The sequence below is a fragment of the Myotis myotis genome, unplaced genomic scaffold, assembly GCF_014108235.1.
Source record: "Myotis myotis isolate mMyoMyo1 unplaced genomic scaffold, mMyoMyo1.p scaffold_m19_p_15, whole genome shotgun sequence".
Taxonomy (NCBI): domain Eukaryota; kingdom Metazoa; phylum Chordata; class Mammalia; order Chiroptera; family Vespertilionidae; genus Myotis; species Myotis myotis.
The window spans coordinates 21,715,653-21,731,000 of record NW_023416319.1 but is presented as its reverse complement, the minus strand read 5'-3'; the positions used below and the strand labels follow the sequence as shown (position 1 = coordinate 21,731,000).

The 15,348-nt window shown below is 50.0% G+C and overlaps 1 protein-coding gene across 1 annotated transcript in view; it reads right to left on the bottom strand.

Moving 5' to 3' along the window:
* Positions 1-5,447, bottom strand: part of PDLIM1 (PDZ and LIM domain 1) — a 35,045-nt gene extending 29,598 nt beyond the window's left edge. The window contains exon 1 of the mRNA XM_036336539.1: positions 5,248-5,447. Within this exon, the coding sequence (XP_036192432.1) occupies positions 5,248-5,343 (96 nt within the window). The 5' untranslated portion in view covers positions 5,344-5,447. The remainder of the gene's footprint in view (positions 1-5,247) is intronic.
* Positions 5,448-15,348: the final 9,901 nt, after the last annotated feature.

Below are 15,348 nucleotides of genomic sequence, written 5' to 3'. Positions count from 1 at the left end.
TCCAAAAACAACTGTAAGGGCTTTGAACTCCCGTTAAAGTGCACAGAAGGCCCTTGAGAGAAACGTCCATTTAGAAAAGCATTTCTCTATCTCTTACCAAAAGAGTTTTTTTATAAAATACAGTCCCTATAATGTTGGTCAACATCCTTGAAGTTCTTTGCAAACGGAGTATTGTAGAAGTAATTTCGTCCCAGATATGTCAATAACTCAACCTGATTCCTGTTTTGCCTTGGCCAGAAAACTCACAGCTAAAGGTCGTACACAATTTCAGAAACCACCTGATTTAAAGGTCTGGACACATCTCTCTTTTGTGCTATGTTCATAAACCTTATTACGTGTGTTCTTAATGTTTTAAATACTGTAAATACATTTGGTGTTGTAAATCAATTTAAATACTCTTTACAAGGAGGTGAGATAGCATAAATGAAGGTAGTATTATATGGAACAAGACTAGAATAATGAAGTTTGGGGTTCAAGTTGAATCTCAGTGTCATGGGCCTTTAAGAACCACCAATGGCTGCGGCCAAGTGAAACTGTATGATTGTATGTAGGTTGGCCTGAAAACCCCCAAGAACGTGTCAAAATGTTCTTGATTGCTCTATGACCATTTTCTCAAGGAAATATGGCAATAAAGTGAGGTTCAGGTACATGTAGAGGATTTGTGCCTTAAGCTTCATTTCATGCTCAGTGCAAACGGAAGCTCTTAACACTAAGTGTGGCAGTTCAAAGAGACTTTTTGCTCTCAGTCTAAAAGAACCATCATTTCTTAGGTAGGAACATGATTAAAAAGCAGAGAGCAAAACAGAATACCTTAATGTATCAAGAAGTCACTGAGTCTTTCAAAAGTTTCCGAACAAGCCCCGGGAGGCCCGTGTGCAATCACCACCACCCATAACCTAAGTCCTAGCCAACTGCCTAGGCTATGGGGACCTGACCTTCCTCTCTGTAAAGGCCAACACCAGCTTTCCTCTCCTCCCTGGAGCAAGGCAAGCCACAGCCTAAGGAATGAGCACGGCCTGGAAGCCAGTACAAGCCTGGTCCCAGCACAAAAGCAATTCCTTGGTGCTTTTCCCAGTCCTGACCAGCAGGACAGTATGACCTCAGTGGTTAGATGATCCTCTCCTCTCAGTCACCTGCCAGGCTGCAATACCTTAAGGCCATTCTTCTCCCCACCTCTCCTCCTCAAAGTCAAACCAGCCCCTTTGATATCCACAAAGGGGGGGAGGGGGCCTCTGGTTAGGGGTCATGACATGGCTTGGTAAATTTCAGGCCAGGAGACTCCAGCATTCACTTACATGCTATTCCCTTTGATCCAGCCTCTTCCTCCCACCTCCTTAGATCAGCTGTGACCAGCTGGAGCAGCTAATATTTCTCAAGTAATGGATTTCACAGAATGAGGGAGTGCAGAGCAAGGGCCATTAACACCTAATGAGCCTTCATGGACATTTCTAGGTTTTCATAATCTGACAGATGAGCCCTGACCTTTATGACATGATGTAAACCTCAGTGAGTCTGGATATAACACTCTTGAAAAATCAGAAAAGCCCCTCTGGCTACAGAGTTATCTATTATTAAGCATCCCTTAGAATATTGAGCAATTGGCCACAAACCCACAGGCTATCTTAGCAAAGGCTTCCCCAGGACTCAAGAGGAAAATGAACAGCTCCTCCCACAAGAGCACCCCTATCTCTGGCCCCACCCCTTCCTGTCTTTTGTCAGTTGCTGGGAGAGAAAAACAGTCAACATACACTCAGCAGCAATTTGGGCCTGGGTGTGGATTCTCTGAAACCTTGAAAGCAACCAGAGGAAATAAGAAATTGACATAGAGCCCAGCTGCCTGGCTCAGTGGTTGAGCATTGACCTGTGAACCAGGCGGTCACGGTTGGATTCTGGTAGGGCCTGGGGGCTCCATCCCCAGTGTGGGGCTGGATGGAGGCAGCTGATCAATGACTCTCTCTCTTCCTTCCTCTCTGAAATCAATAAAAATATATGTATTTTTTTAAAAAAGGAAATTGACACAGAAAAACAAAAACTCAAGAGGATAGACAACTGTAGATTTGGAGCAGAAAAAAAAACCTCAGGGGGACAGTGGCCAGTGTGTGCATCATCAGGGAGTCCAAAGTATTAAGAAACTGGGAAAGGAAGGAAGCTAATTTATGTCCATTTAAAGTTGAAAAGCTGGATTGAAATGTTAAGTCATCACAATAACATAGATGAAAACACGGAGGAGCAAACGTAGCTACACACAACGTATTCTGCATGATTCTGCTCAGAAACAGGCAAAATGAAGCTATGGTGTTCAGGAGGCATATCTGGGTGGTGAAACTATAAAGAAAAGCAAGGTGATAAGCGTAAGTCATGATAGGGTTACGGGTAGTGAGCTTCTGGGGCGCTGGCAATGTTCTATTTCTTGACCTGGGTGGTGGTGACTATACAGGCATTTATTTACTTTATAATCGTTTGCTATGCAATTATATTTTATGACTTTATTTCACACAAAAATAAGTTAAACACACACACACACACACACACACACACACACACACACACACCCTAGCCAGTTTGGCTCAGTGGATAGAGCATTCGCCTGCAGACTGAAAGGTCCCAGGTTCTATTCCAGTCAAGGGCACACGCCTGGGTTTTGGGCTTGATCCCCAGTAGGGGGCGTGCAGGAGGCAGCCAAGCAATGATTCTGGTCATTGATGTTTCTATCTCTCTCTCCCTCTCCCTTCCTCTCTGAAATCAATAAAAAACTATATATATGTAAAAAACAATTTCAAGTACACAGATTAGAGTTATATTCAGAAGCTTTAGCAATTTAACAGAAGACTAGAGCCAATACCAGAATAATCCCTGCAAGAGAAAGCAAACAAAACTAAATAAAAGGCACTCCTCTCCCGGCCTAATTTTATGGTTTGCTTTGGTGCGGGGACTCCAAGTCTACATATCCAAATCCATACTAGCAAACTCCATCTGCCCAGATGCTAACTATAACACACCTACCAACCAGAAGGTGTGTACAACTCCAGCTCAGTGCTCACACCTCCTCCCCATTGTTCACTATCCACAGAGCACTCTCACACACCACAACTCACAGCCAGTGGCCGGGGTTATCTCCACCGCAGGGTTAGAGAAGGCGGCCTCCACAATAGAAGGCTCACCCCAGGTTCGGCTCGAGGAAGCAGCAGAAACCAGGCCACTTTCCCATCCCCAGGAGCAGGCCCCAATTTTTCCATGTGGAAATGAGATGAAGAAACAAGTAAGTCACTGTTAGCATGCGCATGTCACCTCCTCTGAGTCACTTTCGCTTTTCAATTAAAGCACCTGCCAAGGTAAAGATTAGCTTCCTTCACTAGACCATGGGCACCTTGAGAATAGAGCTGTATCCTCCCATTTCTGAGACCCCCAGGGCTTTGCAGTTTCTGGAACGTGCTGATTAAACATGTGATAATAAATAAATGAATTCATTAATATGTGAAAGTACAAACTAATGAATTTACACTGTTGCTTTCCAACCCATATTTTGTTATTCCTACACAGTGCCACCCACATTAATTTTTGAAAGCAGTTAAAATGCCAGGCGGTAACTGCCCTTTTAACAGATTACCAAGAGGATCTTCCACTCCTTAAAAAAAAGGCTGCACGTCATATACAAATTCAGAAGTGGAGAGAGCTGACAGGTTAATTATAGACACAAAGAGTGGGGACAAATGGACTATGAGGTAAGCGAGTCTAAATGTGCCTTCCCTGGACGAGCACTTACTAATAAGCCTGAAAAGATTTACTGGGCATGGCCAGGTTCAGCTCTTTGCCAGGCTTGGGGGTGGGGGTCCAGAGAAGGAGGAGGCACAGTTTCTGCACTTGAGGAATTTGGGAAGACAGCCTGTACCTGCCATAACAATCAAAGAAGTCCCTGCAGGGCAGCAGGTGGGAGGTAGGGGGGAGATAGGGCCTAAGAACTCTTGACACCTGCCTTTTTTGAGAGGGCGGAGGGGAGAGGGGAGAGGACGGATCAGAGAAAACCTCCTCAGTCCCATAGCCCCACCTGAAAGGAAGTGTGGGCAGAGAAGCCAAGAGGAGGCCCCCAATTCTTTTCCCCTTGCACCTCCCACTGTATTCCTTCAGCTGCTGGTGGCAGGGACTTAAGTCAGAGGGACCCATAGGGATCTTCCCCTTCTCTCTCCACTCTCACTCCCCTCCAAGAAAAAAGATACTCTGGTAGCTGAAGAGGCAAGTTTAGGGTCAGCTGTAGCAGATGGGCCCAAGAATGGAAGGTGAGACCTGAAGGCAAGGCGAGGACACCAGGCAGTGCATGTGATGACTCTCAGCGGGACCTCGGGCTTGCCTGTAGCCCAGCCTCATGACAAAAGCCTGGGCCCCAACACCCAGGCTGGGTCTCCCGCAGCTTCTGCTTTATTTGAGGGCGATGGGTCTGGAGGTCTCTGACTGAACCTGGGCCCTTCCAAAGAGATGAGGCCCTTCTGAGAATGTAATCATTCCTTTGATTCAAGTATTCCCGGGGTTTCGAAAAGTGCTGATCGGCTGATAATCCGGGAATGCCAGGAAGAAATATGATCACGGCCACTCCCGCAGGGGGAGGAGAATGTCCAAAAAGGTTTATTCGGGGGATTTTTTTTGTTTCCAAAATTCCGCCTTTTTCCCAAAAGGCATTAGATGGAGGTGAGACCTCGCCATGGATCAGGTCCAAAGGCTGAGAAACGAGTCGTTTGGGAGGTGTTTAAAGTTCATCTCACTGGCCCCAGTAAACTTCCCACCCACCCCACCTCGCTGTACAGATGGTCCGGGCGTTTCCAAACGACCTTCCGCCACTCGGAGACTTTGAACACCCGAAAGGTGTTAGCTCCCAATGTGCGGGGACTGTGGGGCCCCTGCTCCTCTCGCCGCCGGACAAAGCGCGTCCACACGCCTGGACGCGCCTCCGAGGCGAAGGAACGAAAAGTGCCCCCTTCTTTCTCACGGACACGGGAGCTGCGCGCGGGCGGCCGGCTGGCTCTCCGAGCGCAGCGTCTGGGAAGGGGCGGCGGGCCCGGGGCGCGCGGGAAGCGCTCAATGCGCGGGGCGCCCGGCGCACCTGGATGCGCCCGCAGCCCCAGCTCCGTCCCCGGCTCCCGAAACCGCCGTTTCCGACAGCGCCCACGGGGCCCCGGCCTCCCAGGTCTCCCCCGGCTCCCGCCGCTCCCCAGCCGCGGCGCACCCCGCTCCCCGCGCGCCCCAGGCTGCTCTTACCCGGGAAATGGCGAGAGGCTGCTCGAAGTCCTTGCCCCCCACGAGGCGGAAGCCCCATGGCCCCGGGCCCTGGAGAACTATTTGCTCGGTGGTCATGGCACCGCGAAGGCGAGCGGCGACCCGCGAAGACAGAGCGGCAGGACGCGGCGGGCGCGCTGGGCTTCCCCGGCAGCTCTCCGAGTGCGCGCGCCGCGGGCCGGGAGCGCGGGGCGGGGAGTGCGGGGCGGGCGGGGCGGGGGCGGCTCCGCCCAGGCGGTGGTGAGGCCTCCCGCCCCGCGCGTCCTCCCCGCCCAGTGGCCCAGTGTCTCGCTGAGGGTTAGGGACTCGGTCCGAGAAAGAGCCTGGGGTCTGGTCTTGGGGCCACCCCAGCACCGCCGAGGGCGCTAGGTGAGAAGCCAGCAGGCTCCGGTGGACCCGGGCTTGGCGCTTTGTAAAACGATTGGAAGTGCTGTGCAGAGTCAGCCCAGCCCCACCGTCACATTTGCCTTTTGTAGACGATAATGACGTGTAAAAGGTGCAATCGAGTGATCTCTGGAATCTACGGAGCAGGCAGGGCACCTGGCCCCATTTTACAGCCGAGGTAACAGGGTGGCCTGAGGTTAAGAGACTTGCCGGAGGCTACCCAGCTGGCGCTCCCCTGGCGAGGGAAGCCCGTCTGGGTGCGTTTATAATGCTAATGAGACCGTCGCACGGTGTGGTACAGTATTTGGAATTCAGAACCTTCCTAGGAAACTTCCTCCGGGCTGGAGTTCGCTGTGGGTTCTGACCTTACAGCTCAGACCTCTTGTCTGGGCGGGCCGAGAGCTAGCCAAGAAGAGGAAAGGGTTGCGTAGGAAGACTGGTTCCCAGCCTGCCACTGGCCTCCTCGCACCCTCGCTTTCTCCGTGTCTCACGCTGCCCACTGGTTCCTTGCTTCATGCTGAGTAAAGCCGAAATCCTTAAAATGCTTACGGGGCCACCCACAAGGAGGCCCACACCCTCTCTGACCTCATCTCCTCCAGCTGCCCCCCGCCGCACCTCGGCCTCCTGTGCTCCTTCCTCGGGGCCTCTGTCTGGAATGCTCACCCCGCCCTCTTTGTTCAGATGTCACCGTCTCCCAGCGCCCTACTTAACCCGCCTCTAGAACGCTGTCACCTTCCCTCTGCTTTATTTTTCTCCATTGTATTTATCACCGTCTTACATGCTCTCTATTTTACTTATTACTTGCCCTACCCGACCCCTAAGCGTTTGTTTCGTGGAGGTAGGGTGTTTATCAGTTTTATCAGTGTCTAGAATAGTGCATGGCACACAGTCCTTAGTGAATGCAATACGTTGGCCATTATGACCACTTACCCTTGTGGGTCCAGGTCCCTCAGTTTTCTTGGCCCATTCATCCTGCCCCAGGGCCCCAGTGCTGTGCTTGGCACAGAGCACATGCCCGATGTATGCAATATACAGATTTATAATTCATAAATATTTACACATTCAGATGACTAAAATATATTTCTCAAAAATATTTGGTTTTCACCTACAATTCCTGGCTCACAACTGCAGAAACCCACAAAATTTCCCGTGTTGAGCAAGATAGCGGTGTCTTTTGTTATGTGAGTGAAGTGACTTTTAGAAAGCACCTATGGATGGGGGCTGGTTGCCAGGAGAGTCGACCACGTGATTAGAGGTGTAGAATGTTCAATCCCTACTCCCCACCCCCACCTCCGGAAGGAGGGAGGGATGGGAGATGAATCAATCACGATGGCGGGTGATTTAATCAGCCGTGCCTGCGTATAAAAAGCCTCCATAAAAATCGACTGACCTCCCCTAACCAGTTTGGCTCAGTGGATAGAGCGTTGGCCTTCGGACTGAAGGGTCCCGGGTTTGATTCCGGTCAAGGGCATGTACCTTGGTTGCAGGCACATACCCAGGAGGGAGTGTGCAGGAGGCAGCTGATCGATGTTTCTCTCTCATCGATGTTTCGAACTCTCTATCCCTCTCCCTTCTTCTCTGTAAAAAATCAATAAAATATAAAAAAAAAAAATCGACTGACCTTAACTCAGAGGTTCCCACAACCTTCTTCTCCTTGGGCTCCGGGAATTTGCTTTTGAGAGCGTCCAGGGTGGTGAACACATGGAGATGCACGGGTGCACTTGGAAGTGGCTTAGAAGCTCCGCACCTCCCCCCCCCCCCCCCCCCAATAACCTTACCCTATGCATCTTAACATCTGGCTGTTCCTAAGTCATATCCTTTTACAATAAACCACTGCTGTAGCAAGTAACAGATTTCTCTGAGCTGTTCTAGCAAATTAATTGAACCCAAGGAGGAAGTTTTGGGAACCTCTGATTTTATAGCCAGTCGGTCAGAAGTGCAAGTAACAACCTGGACTTGTGGTTGGCATTCTGAGTTGGAGGGTGTCGTTGGGGGTCGTTGGAACCTCCGATCTATCACCCATGGTCACCCCCAGGGAAGAAAATATGAAATGGAAAGTTTCAGAAATAAACAATTGAAGCTTTAAATTGCTCGGTGTCCTGGGTAGTGTTGGAACCTCCAAGCTATAGCCAGTTGGTCAGAAGCACAGGTCTGAGCCTGATTAAGCTGGCTTCTGAGGTGTGTGTGGAGGGGCGCAGTCTTGCAGATAGTGTCAAAATTGAGTTGATTTCTTGAACACCTTGCTGGTATCTAAGAATTGTTTGTTGGCGTGGGGGGAATCCCACCCCATCTCACTTTCCAGTTGGGTCCAGGAACTTAACTGAATGTGTTTGTTAAAAGCAGGGCTCTGCCCTAGCTGGTTTGGCTCAGTGGATAGAGTGTCGACCTGCGGACTAAAGGGTCCCAGGTTCGATTCCAGTCAAGGGCACATGCCCAGGTTGCAGACTCGATCCCCAGTGGGGGCCATGCAGGAGGCAGCCAATCAATGATTCTCTCTCATCATTGATGTTTCTATCTCTTTCCCTCTCCCTTCCTCTCTGGAATCAATAATAAATATATTTTAAAAATAAAAGCAGGGCTCTGTCTCCTGGCCTACCTACCAGATTACGCATGAAAGGTTCGTCTTACTTCTCTGATTGTATCGCAGCACAAATGTCTATTTTTAAGGAAGGGTTTGCTCACATTTAGAAAGCAAAATGGATTTATGTTATCTATACATCCCTCCCACCCCCTTGCATCCTGATATTCTTTGAGTCTGAGAAAAAAGGAATGGACTTACAGCCAGGAACCAGCCAGCCACCTGCTTCATGGAAGCTCCAAATCCACCTGCTTTGATTAAGATTCTGCTGATTAGAAAACATGCTAGTGTTTCAAGTCCCTGCAGAATGTGGGGGGAATCGCTACATTCTGAGTCTGCTAAATTCTTAGATGTGTAGCAGTTTGAAGTATATTGTGTCCTAGGAGGAGGAAAAGGTTGAAAAGCCACAGCTTCTGTGCTCCCAAAGAAGTGGCCTGCCTCTCTCTTATTCATCCTGTGTGTCTTGCTAGCATGGACCTGATACTCATAGGTGCCAACAGTGCTTAGTCTACACAATAGTCTTTTTTAAAAATATATTTTTATTGATTACAGAAGGGAAGGGAGAGGGAAATAGAAATATCAATGACGAGAGAGAATCATTGATCGGTGCCTTCTGCGCACCCCACACTGGGGATGGAGCCCGCAACCTCCTGGTTCATAGGTCGACACTCAACCACTGAGCCACGCCCGTCAGGCTACACGATATTCTTTACAGACATGGGCACTAGTACATTTGTGAGGGCTGTGAGTCCTCAGTTGCTTCATTTAGTTTTTAAAGGTTCTCAGTTGTAGTCTGGATCTACGTAGCAAGAGCTATAAAACAGTCAACCCTTGGACCCATACATCCCCTTTCTGGGCAGTGATTCCAAGGATATAATTTAAAAGAAGAAAAAACAGCTATATGTACAAAGATATTTATAGCCACATTATTTATAATGACAAAAAGAAACTGGAATCAACCAGTATCAGAAAAGTGGCTAAATATGGTGCGGCCATATGAGGGAATAGTATGCAGCCTGAGAATAATGACCCCGAGGACTAAGAGGAGACAGGGAAATGTTTTTTCAGAATAGGTAAAAATAAGTGAACAAGATGACTTGTAAACCAAATATTATTATTTGTAAAATTTATGTCAAGAAATGAAAACTATGTCTTCTTACTGCTAAAAATTAGGAGAAAGCACAAAAGGCTAACTTGGTTTTGGGAGATGCAATTGGGGAATTTTTAAAAAAGAATTTCCTCTAATGATGGTGTAAAGTTTTCAAAACAAAATAAAATGGTCTCAGCTTCTTGGATTGGTGACTAAAGGTCAGTGTTTCTGGGGGTAGGAATCTCATCTATCTTTTTAAGCTCTTCTACCGGCGAGCTCTGAACTGGCCACAAAGCACGCACTCAAAGGCCCAGAAGGACTGACAGCTCTGGCGGGAACACAAGCAGCCCTGTCTCGGGTTAAACACCAGTTCTCACCCCTCCTCTCCGTCCCCTCAGACCCTGGACTCCTGCGGAGGCCTTAAGCAACCTCTCTGAACTTCAGTGGCCTTGTTGTTATTATAATGAATTCCGTAGAAGTTTGTTGACCTAAACAGCCGCCACCAAATGTCTGGAAGGGGGTGGGGTGGGTGGGGTGGGGTTGGAGGGGACGCAGGAGAATGCTGGAGAAACGGAAGCAAGGAGGGCAGGAACCGGACAGGGGAGGGGTCCAGGGAGCCGGTGGACTGTGGGTCTTTCCAGTTATCAGTCCAGTTTTGCAGGGTGGGAGGCTCTGCCTGCGGATTCCCCCAGTCTGGCCTCTGCAGAGCTGGCAACCCCACATCAGGGTGCCATTGCCAGGACCCCCAGGGCCACTCTGTGGATGGAGACCGAGGCCAAGACTGTGCGAGGTTTTGCCTATGGTCGTTTTTAATCTCCAGGTCCTGGACTCACTCAGGTGTCTGCACAGTTCCCATCCCTGGAAATCGCCACCAGGACCCTCCTCCGGGGCTGAGCGGTTCTGGCCCGGACCCAGGTGGGAGCGTAGGTGACTCCCAGGCTCAGCGCCTACGCTGGGGGTTGAGGCCGGCTCTGCCCAGCGGCCAGCGACAGCGGGAAGCCACCTGGCAGAGGCGCACAGTGACTCCCACGTCCCCAACGCGCAACTGCCCGGGGCGCCCTGGTCAAAAGACAGCCTAGCGACATGCTTCCCCCCCCACCCCCCCCTGTAAAAAGAATGAACCCTAAGCTTAGAGGTTCGCAGAACAAAGACGCCCTTCCCCGTCGGGCCCTATCCCGCCAGCCCGGTCGCGCTCAGCCCCTAACCCTGCCCCAGAGGCAGCGCGTCCTTTCCTGGGATCCCACGCGCAGCGGCTGGTCAGCGCCGGCGGCTGGACTGCTGGGGGCGGCGCCCTCGGCTGTGCCAGGGGCGGGCAGGGAATTGGCCCCCGACTTTGGCTTTTCTCCCGCTTCCTGCTGCAGCCCAGAGGAAATCCTGAAGTGGCCGCTCGGGATTGGGCGCCTTTCAGGTTCCCGGGGGCACAGAGCATGCTCCTTGGCGCTGGGACCGCAGGGACACGTGTGCACCTGACCTGCCTGGGGCTCCCTCGCGGCTGGCAAAGCCGGGGACAGACAAGCTGCTGGGTCCAAGGCCAGGTTCCTCGTGGACAAGAAACGGAGGGACCAGACCCAGGGCTGAAGCTGTTACCCACCTGCCTGCTGGCCCCCACCGGGACAGGACAGGTGGCACCGAGTTCCCAGAGGCAGAAGCAGCCTGACCACCCCATTTCTCAAGCCTGCCTGCGTATTGGGAAGACATTCCATAATAGGATCCCAGAGAAAGCAATTCATATTAAACATTTATGTTGGAGAAGTTAAGACAGAAACACACAATGTAATGTGACAGCGTTGTTCACAAGATAATGAATAAATTAATAAAATGCAATTAATCTGCTAATCTGAGGCCTCTTTTAAATTCGTGGGATGAACATATTTCATTTTGGTTATTGTATTTCTGTGACTGTGTGTGTAACTTCATCTAGAGATGCTTTGCCCAGCCTGTGTGGCTCTGTAGTTGAGCATCAACCCAGGAACCCAGAGGTCAGGGTTCGATACCAAGCCCCCATTGTGAGCTTGATCCCCCAGTAGGGGGCGTGCAGGAGGCAGCCCATTGATGGTGTTTCTCTCTCACCCATTGTTAAAAATATATATTTTATTGATTTTTTAGAGAGAGAGGAAGGGAGAGGGATAGAGAGATAGAAACATCGATGAGAGAGAAACATCACTGATTAGCTGCCCCCCCCACCCCCCACCCCCCCCACCCCCCCACCCCCCCCAGGGAATTAAGCCAAACAGGGCATGTGCCCTGACTGGGAATTGAACTAGGGGCCGCTTGGTTCCTGGCTCAGGGCTCAACCGCTGATCTACACCGGCCAGGCTCATCGATGTTTTTATCTCTCTATCCCTCTCCCTTCCTCTCTCTCTCTCAAAAGCAATAAAAACTTTTTTTTTTTTTTCAAAAGAAACTTTAAAAGTTTAAATTTGAGTCTAGCTCACATGGAATCACCCCTTGGCACCCTCCCCAAGAGAGGAAAGTTGGCTTGGGGTCAGGATTACCCAACAGGCCTTAACCCAATACTCAGACAATAAACATTGTTCTCATTACTAAGCAGTGACTGTGAGTCAGAGTGTGTACCAGGAACTTGTCTTATTTTGTTGCATGTCGTTGGAACAAGATTCCAATGAAGTGTCTTAAACCCTTGTTACAGGAGGAAGCCAGGGCACCAATGCACGGCCCAGATCCCTCTTCACGGAGGGACTTGTCCCAGCTGCTGAGAGGAGGGCAGCGATCAGCTTTTAGCCCCTGCAGGACTATCTTTGCTGTAGAGAGCAGCCTTGCCTGAGAGCAGGCCCTTCCCCAGGCTAAAGGAATGGCCACTTTGGCCGTCAGGGGACAACTTTGATGGGTCATTCTGGCTCTAGAGCTCCCTGTGGAATAGGTGGAGGCTGTCAGGCCTACCTGGCAGCTCACCTTCTCCCTCTGTCCAGTTCAGCCTCCTCTTCATGCCCCTTCATGGGCGGTGAGCCCGAGGCCTCCTTAGTGAACATCCTGCCCACTGTACTCTCTCTGGGACCAGGGAACCCAGCCTGCAATAGGCCCAGAGGTTAACGGATTTCCCTAAAGGCATTCAGTCACCAAGTCACAAGGCAAAGTCTGGGCTGTGGAGGCAGAGGAAACCTGTGGGGTCTGGAGGGCTCTGTGAAGAAGAGGGAGAGGCAGGCGAGAGGTTATTCAGAGGTTCCTGGGATCCCAGAAAACTCCTCAGGCCCACAGTTCATGGAGGTCCCAGGGCCAGATCTCCCTGCCCCACTCGCAGGGACACCCGCAGCCCAAGCGTCAGCCACTCAACTAGACTAAATCCCTTGGTGGATGGCTTTCTGCACTTCCTCCTTGGAGGAGGTGGAATTTGAGATAAGATTCAAAAGTATCAGCAAATATGAAGGCAGAAAGGCCTTAACAGGCAGCAGAAACAAAGCAAGGCCGTAGGAGGGGCAAGACGTGGTCTGAGGGATAACATTAGTGGACAATAGGCAGGCTGGAGAATTCTGTGGGGAGGGCTCTGAGCACCGGCGATCAGATAGGGTGTGCAGTGGGGACAGGCACAGGCTTCCTCCAGCCTCATTCCACCCATTCCACCCTGCACTCTCTCTGTGACATCCCCTCCCAATCATTTCCTCTGGGGCTTGGCCTGAGTTTCGGGCCTGGTCTGGTTATGGCTGATACTGAAACTATTTATAGCACTTGGGGACAGATGAGTGGCAGGGCCAGTTTCCATGACGCCAGGCCTCCTAGAGGGTGGCTTCCTCTCTGCTGGGTCTGCACCCACCCCCTCTGGGTTCATCTTCTCTCCTATTACCTCTAACATTCTGCTTCCCTGTGGTCATTCCTTGGGTAGCATCAGGGCTGCTGCTGGGTGAGAACAGAGCGGGTGGACAGCTAGAAATGACAATGCTGACAGGTATCACCACCTGTCCCCCTCGACTCCTCCCATTAGGTTACATTCTAGGCCAGTGGTTGGCAAACTGCGGCTCTTGAGCCACATGCGGCTCTTTGGCCCCTTGAGTGTGGCCCCAAAGTTTCAATTACAATGTACATGCGCGCCCGCACGTGGTATTTTGTGGAAGAGCTACACTCAAGGGGCCACAGTTTGCCGACCACTGTTCTAGGCTGAGGAGAGGTCTCAGCCATCACCATTGAGTGCTGTGGGCCTGGGGTCTTCTCCTACCCCTGGGGCTAGCCAGTGAACCTCTGACTTCCGCCCCCACCCACTGACCACCTGGAATTATGAATCCAAGAGCATAGGAAGAGTGGTTACGAACTACGAAGTCTGGAGGTAAAAGAGATCAGACAAAAATGAAGTGGGAAATGACCATGACGACGTCTGTTATCCTAGCCAGACGTTAGCTCCTATGTGGGGTCTTTGAAGCAGGTGAAAGGAGAGGTCTGCCCTTTGTAGCTGTGAGGGTTTGGTGGGTCATTTAGCTGACTGGGGCTGTTTCTTTTTTGCTCTTTTAGTCAACACCTAACAAAACAGCAAACAAAACAGACAAAAATGTCCTCCCTCACAGAGCTAACATTTTAGTGTAATGGACAAACAATAAAATAAATAAGCAAACGATATGGTCTCCTTTTTGTGTATGTATGTGTGTGTATCTATACTAATAAAAGCGTAATATGCTAATTAGACTGGATGTCCTTCCAGACATCCTTCTGGACGACCTTCTGGACAAAGCCAGGGCTGCGAGGGAAGCCTGCGTCCTGGGTGCCAGAGGGAAGCCGGAGCCAGCAGCCAGGGGAAGGAAGGCCTACTCTTGCACGAATTTTGTGCATTGGGCCTCTAGTATTTAAATAAGTACGTGTATGTATATGTGTATTTGCTTGCATATGTTTTCCTGCCAAAAGGGCCTGGAAGAATGATACTCCGGAGCAGCGGTTCTCAACCTGTGGGTCGCGACCCCTTTGGCAGTCGAACGACCCTTTCACAGGGGTCACCTAAGACCATCCTGCATATCAGCTATTTACATTACGACTCATAACAGTAGCAACATTACAGTTATGAAGTAGCAACGAAAATAATTTTATGGTTGGGACACGACATGAGGAACTGTATTTAAAGGGCCAGAAGGTTGAGAACCACTGCTCCAGAGCAATGAGTACACCTGGTGTCCTGATTTTGGTTTCTAAACACCATGAAAGGTACAGTGCTTCTCAAGGAAATTATATGGCTGTGGTGAGCTAGGTGCGTGACGAGCCCAGAATAGCTGGTTATGTAGAAAATAAGAAAGTTCTTGAAAAGGTGGTGAGCGCATGTTACAAGGGCACAGAAGCCTGCTTAACGGAGCTCCTACTTCTAAACTTGGAACAATTTAAGCATTAAAATTGTCTAGCTTACCAGAAAAAACACACACGGATCAACAAGTTCACACAGTAGATGGATGTATGGATAGATGAAGGAAGCAAGGAAGAACGGGAGGGAGGGAGGGCAGAAGGAAGAGGGCTCCTGCTTATGGTGGAATTCTGAAGGCCAAGTAGGAAATGTGGAGGGAATGCAAGAGTTTGCAAACCGCCCTGGCTGGGGAGCTCAGTTGGTTAGAGCGTCGCCCGGATACACCAAGGCTGCAGGTTCTATCCACGGTCAGGGCACAAAAAGAATCAACCAATGATGTATAAATAAGTGGAACAACAAATTGATGTTTCTCTCTCTCTCAAATCAATAGATAAAAATATTTTTTAAAAAAGAGTTTGAAAACTATCATTTTGCAACTATCATAGTAAAGATTAATTCAAACAAGAATCATCATTGGGTACAAAATCTGGGGTGACAGTTTGATGAGCAGGATGTCTTAGAGTATTTCCTGCAGATGGCTTTTTGGATACAAAGGGGAAAAATAACAATATATGGCAAAATCCAACACCACTTTGCTAGGAGATCGAAGTTAATGTCACTAGCGAGGGCAGAAGAGCAATGTGTGACTCAAATACGGCATCCTGAGAAGGGCACAGCGTTGCTGTGTAACACGCCAGCCAGGAACGCACAGCCTGAACACAATCACAGGGAAACATCAGACAAGCCCCTCATAAATTAAAGCCT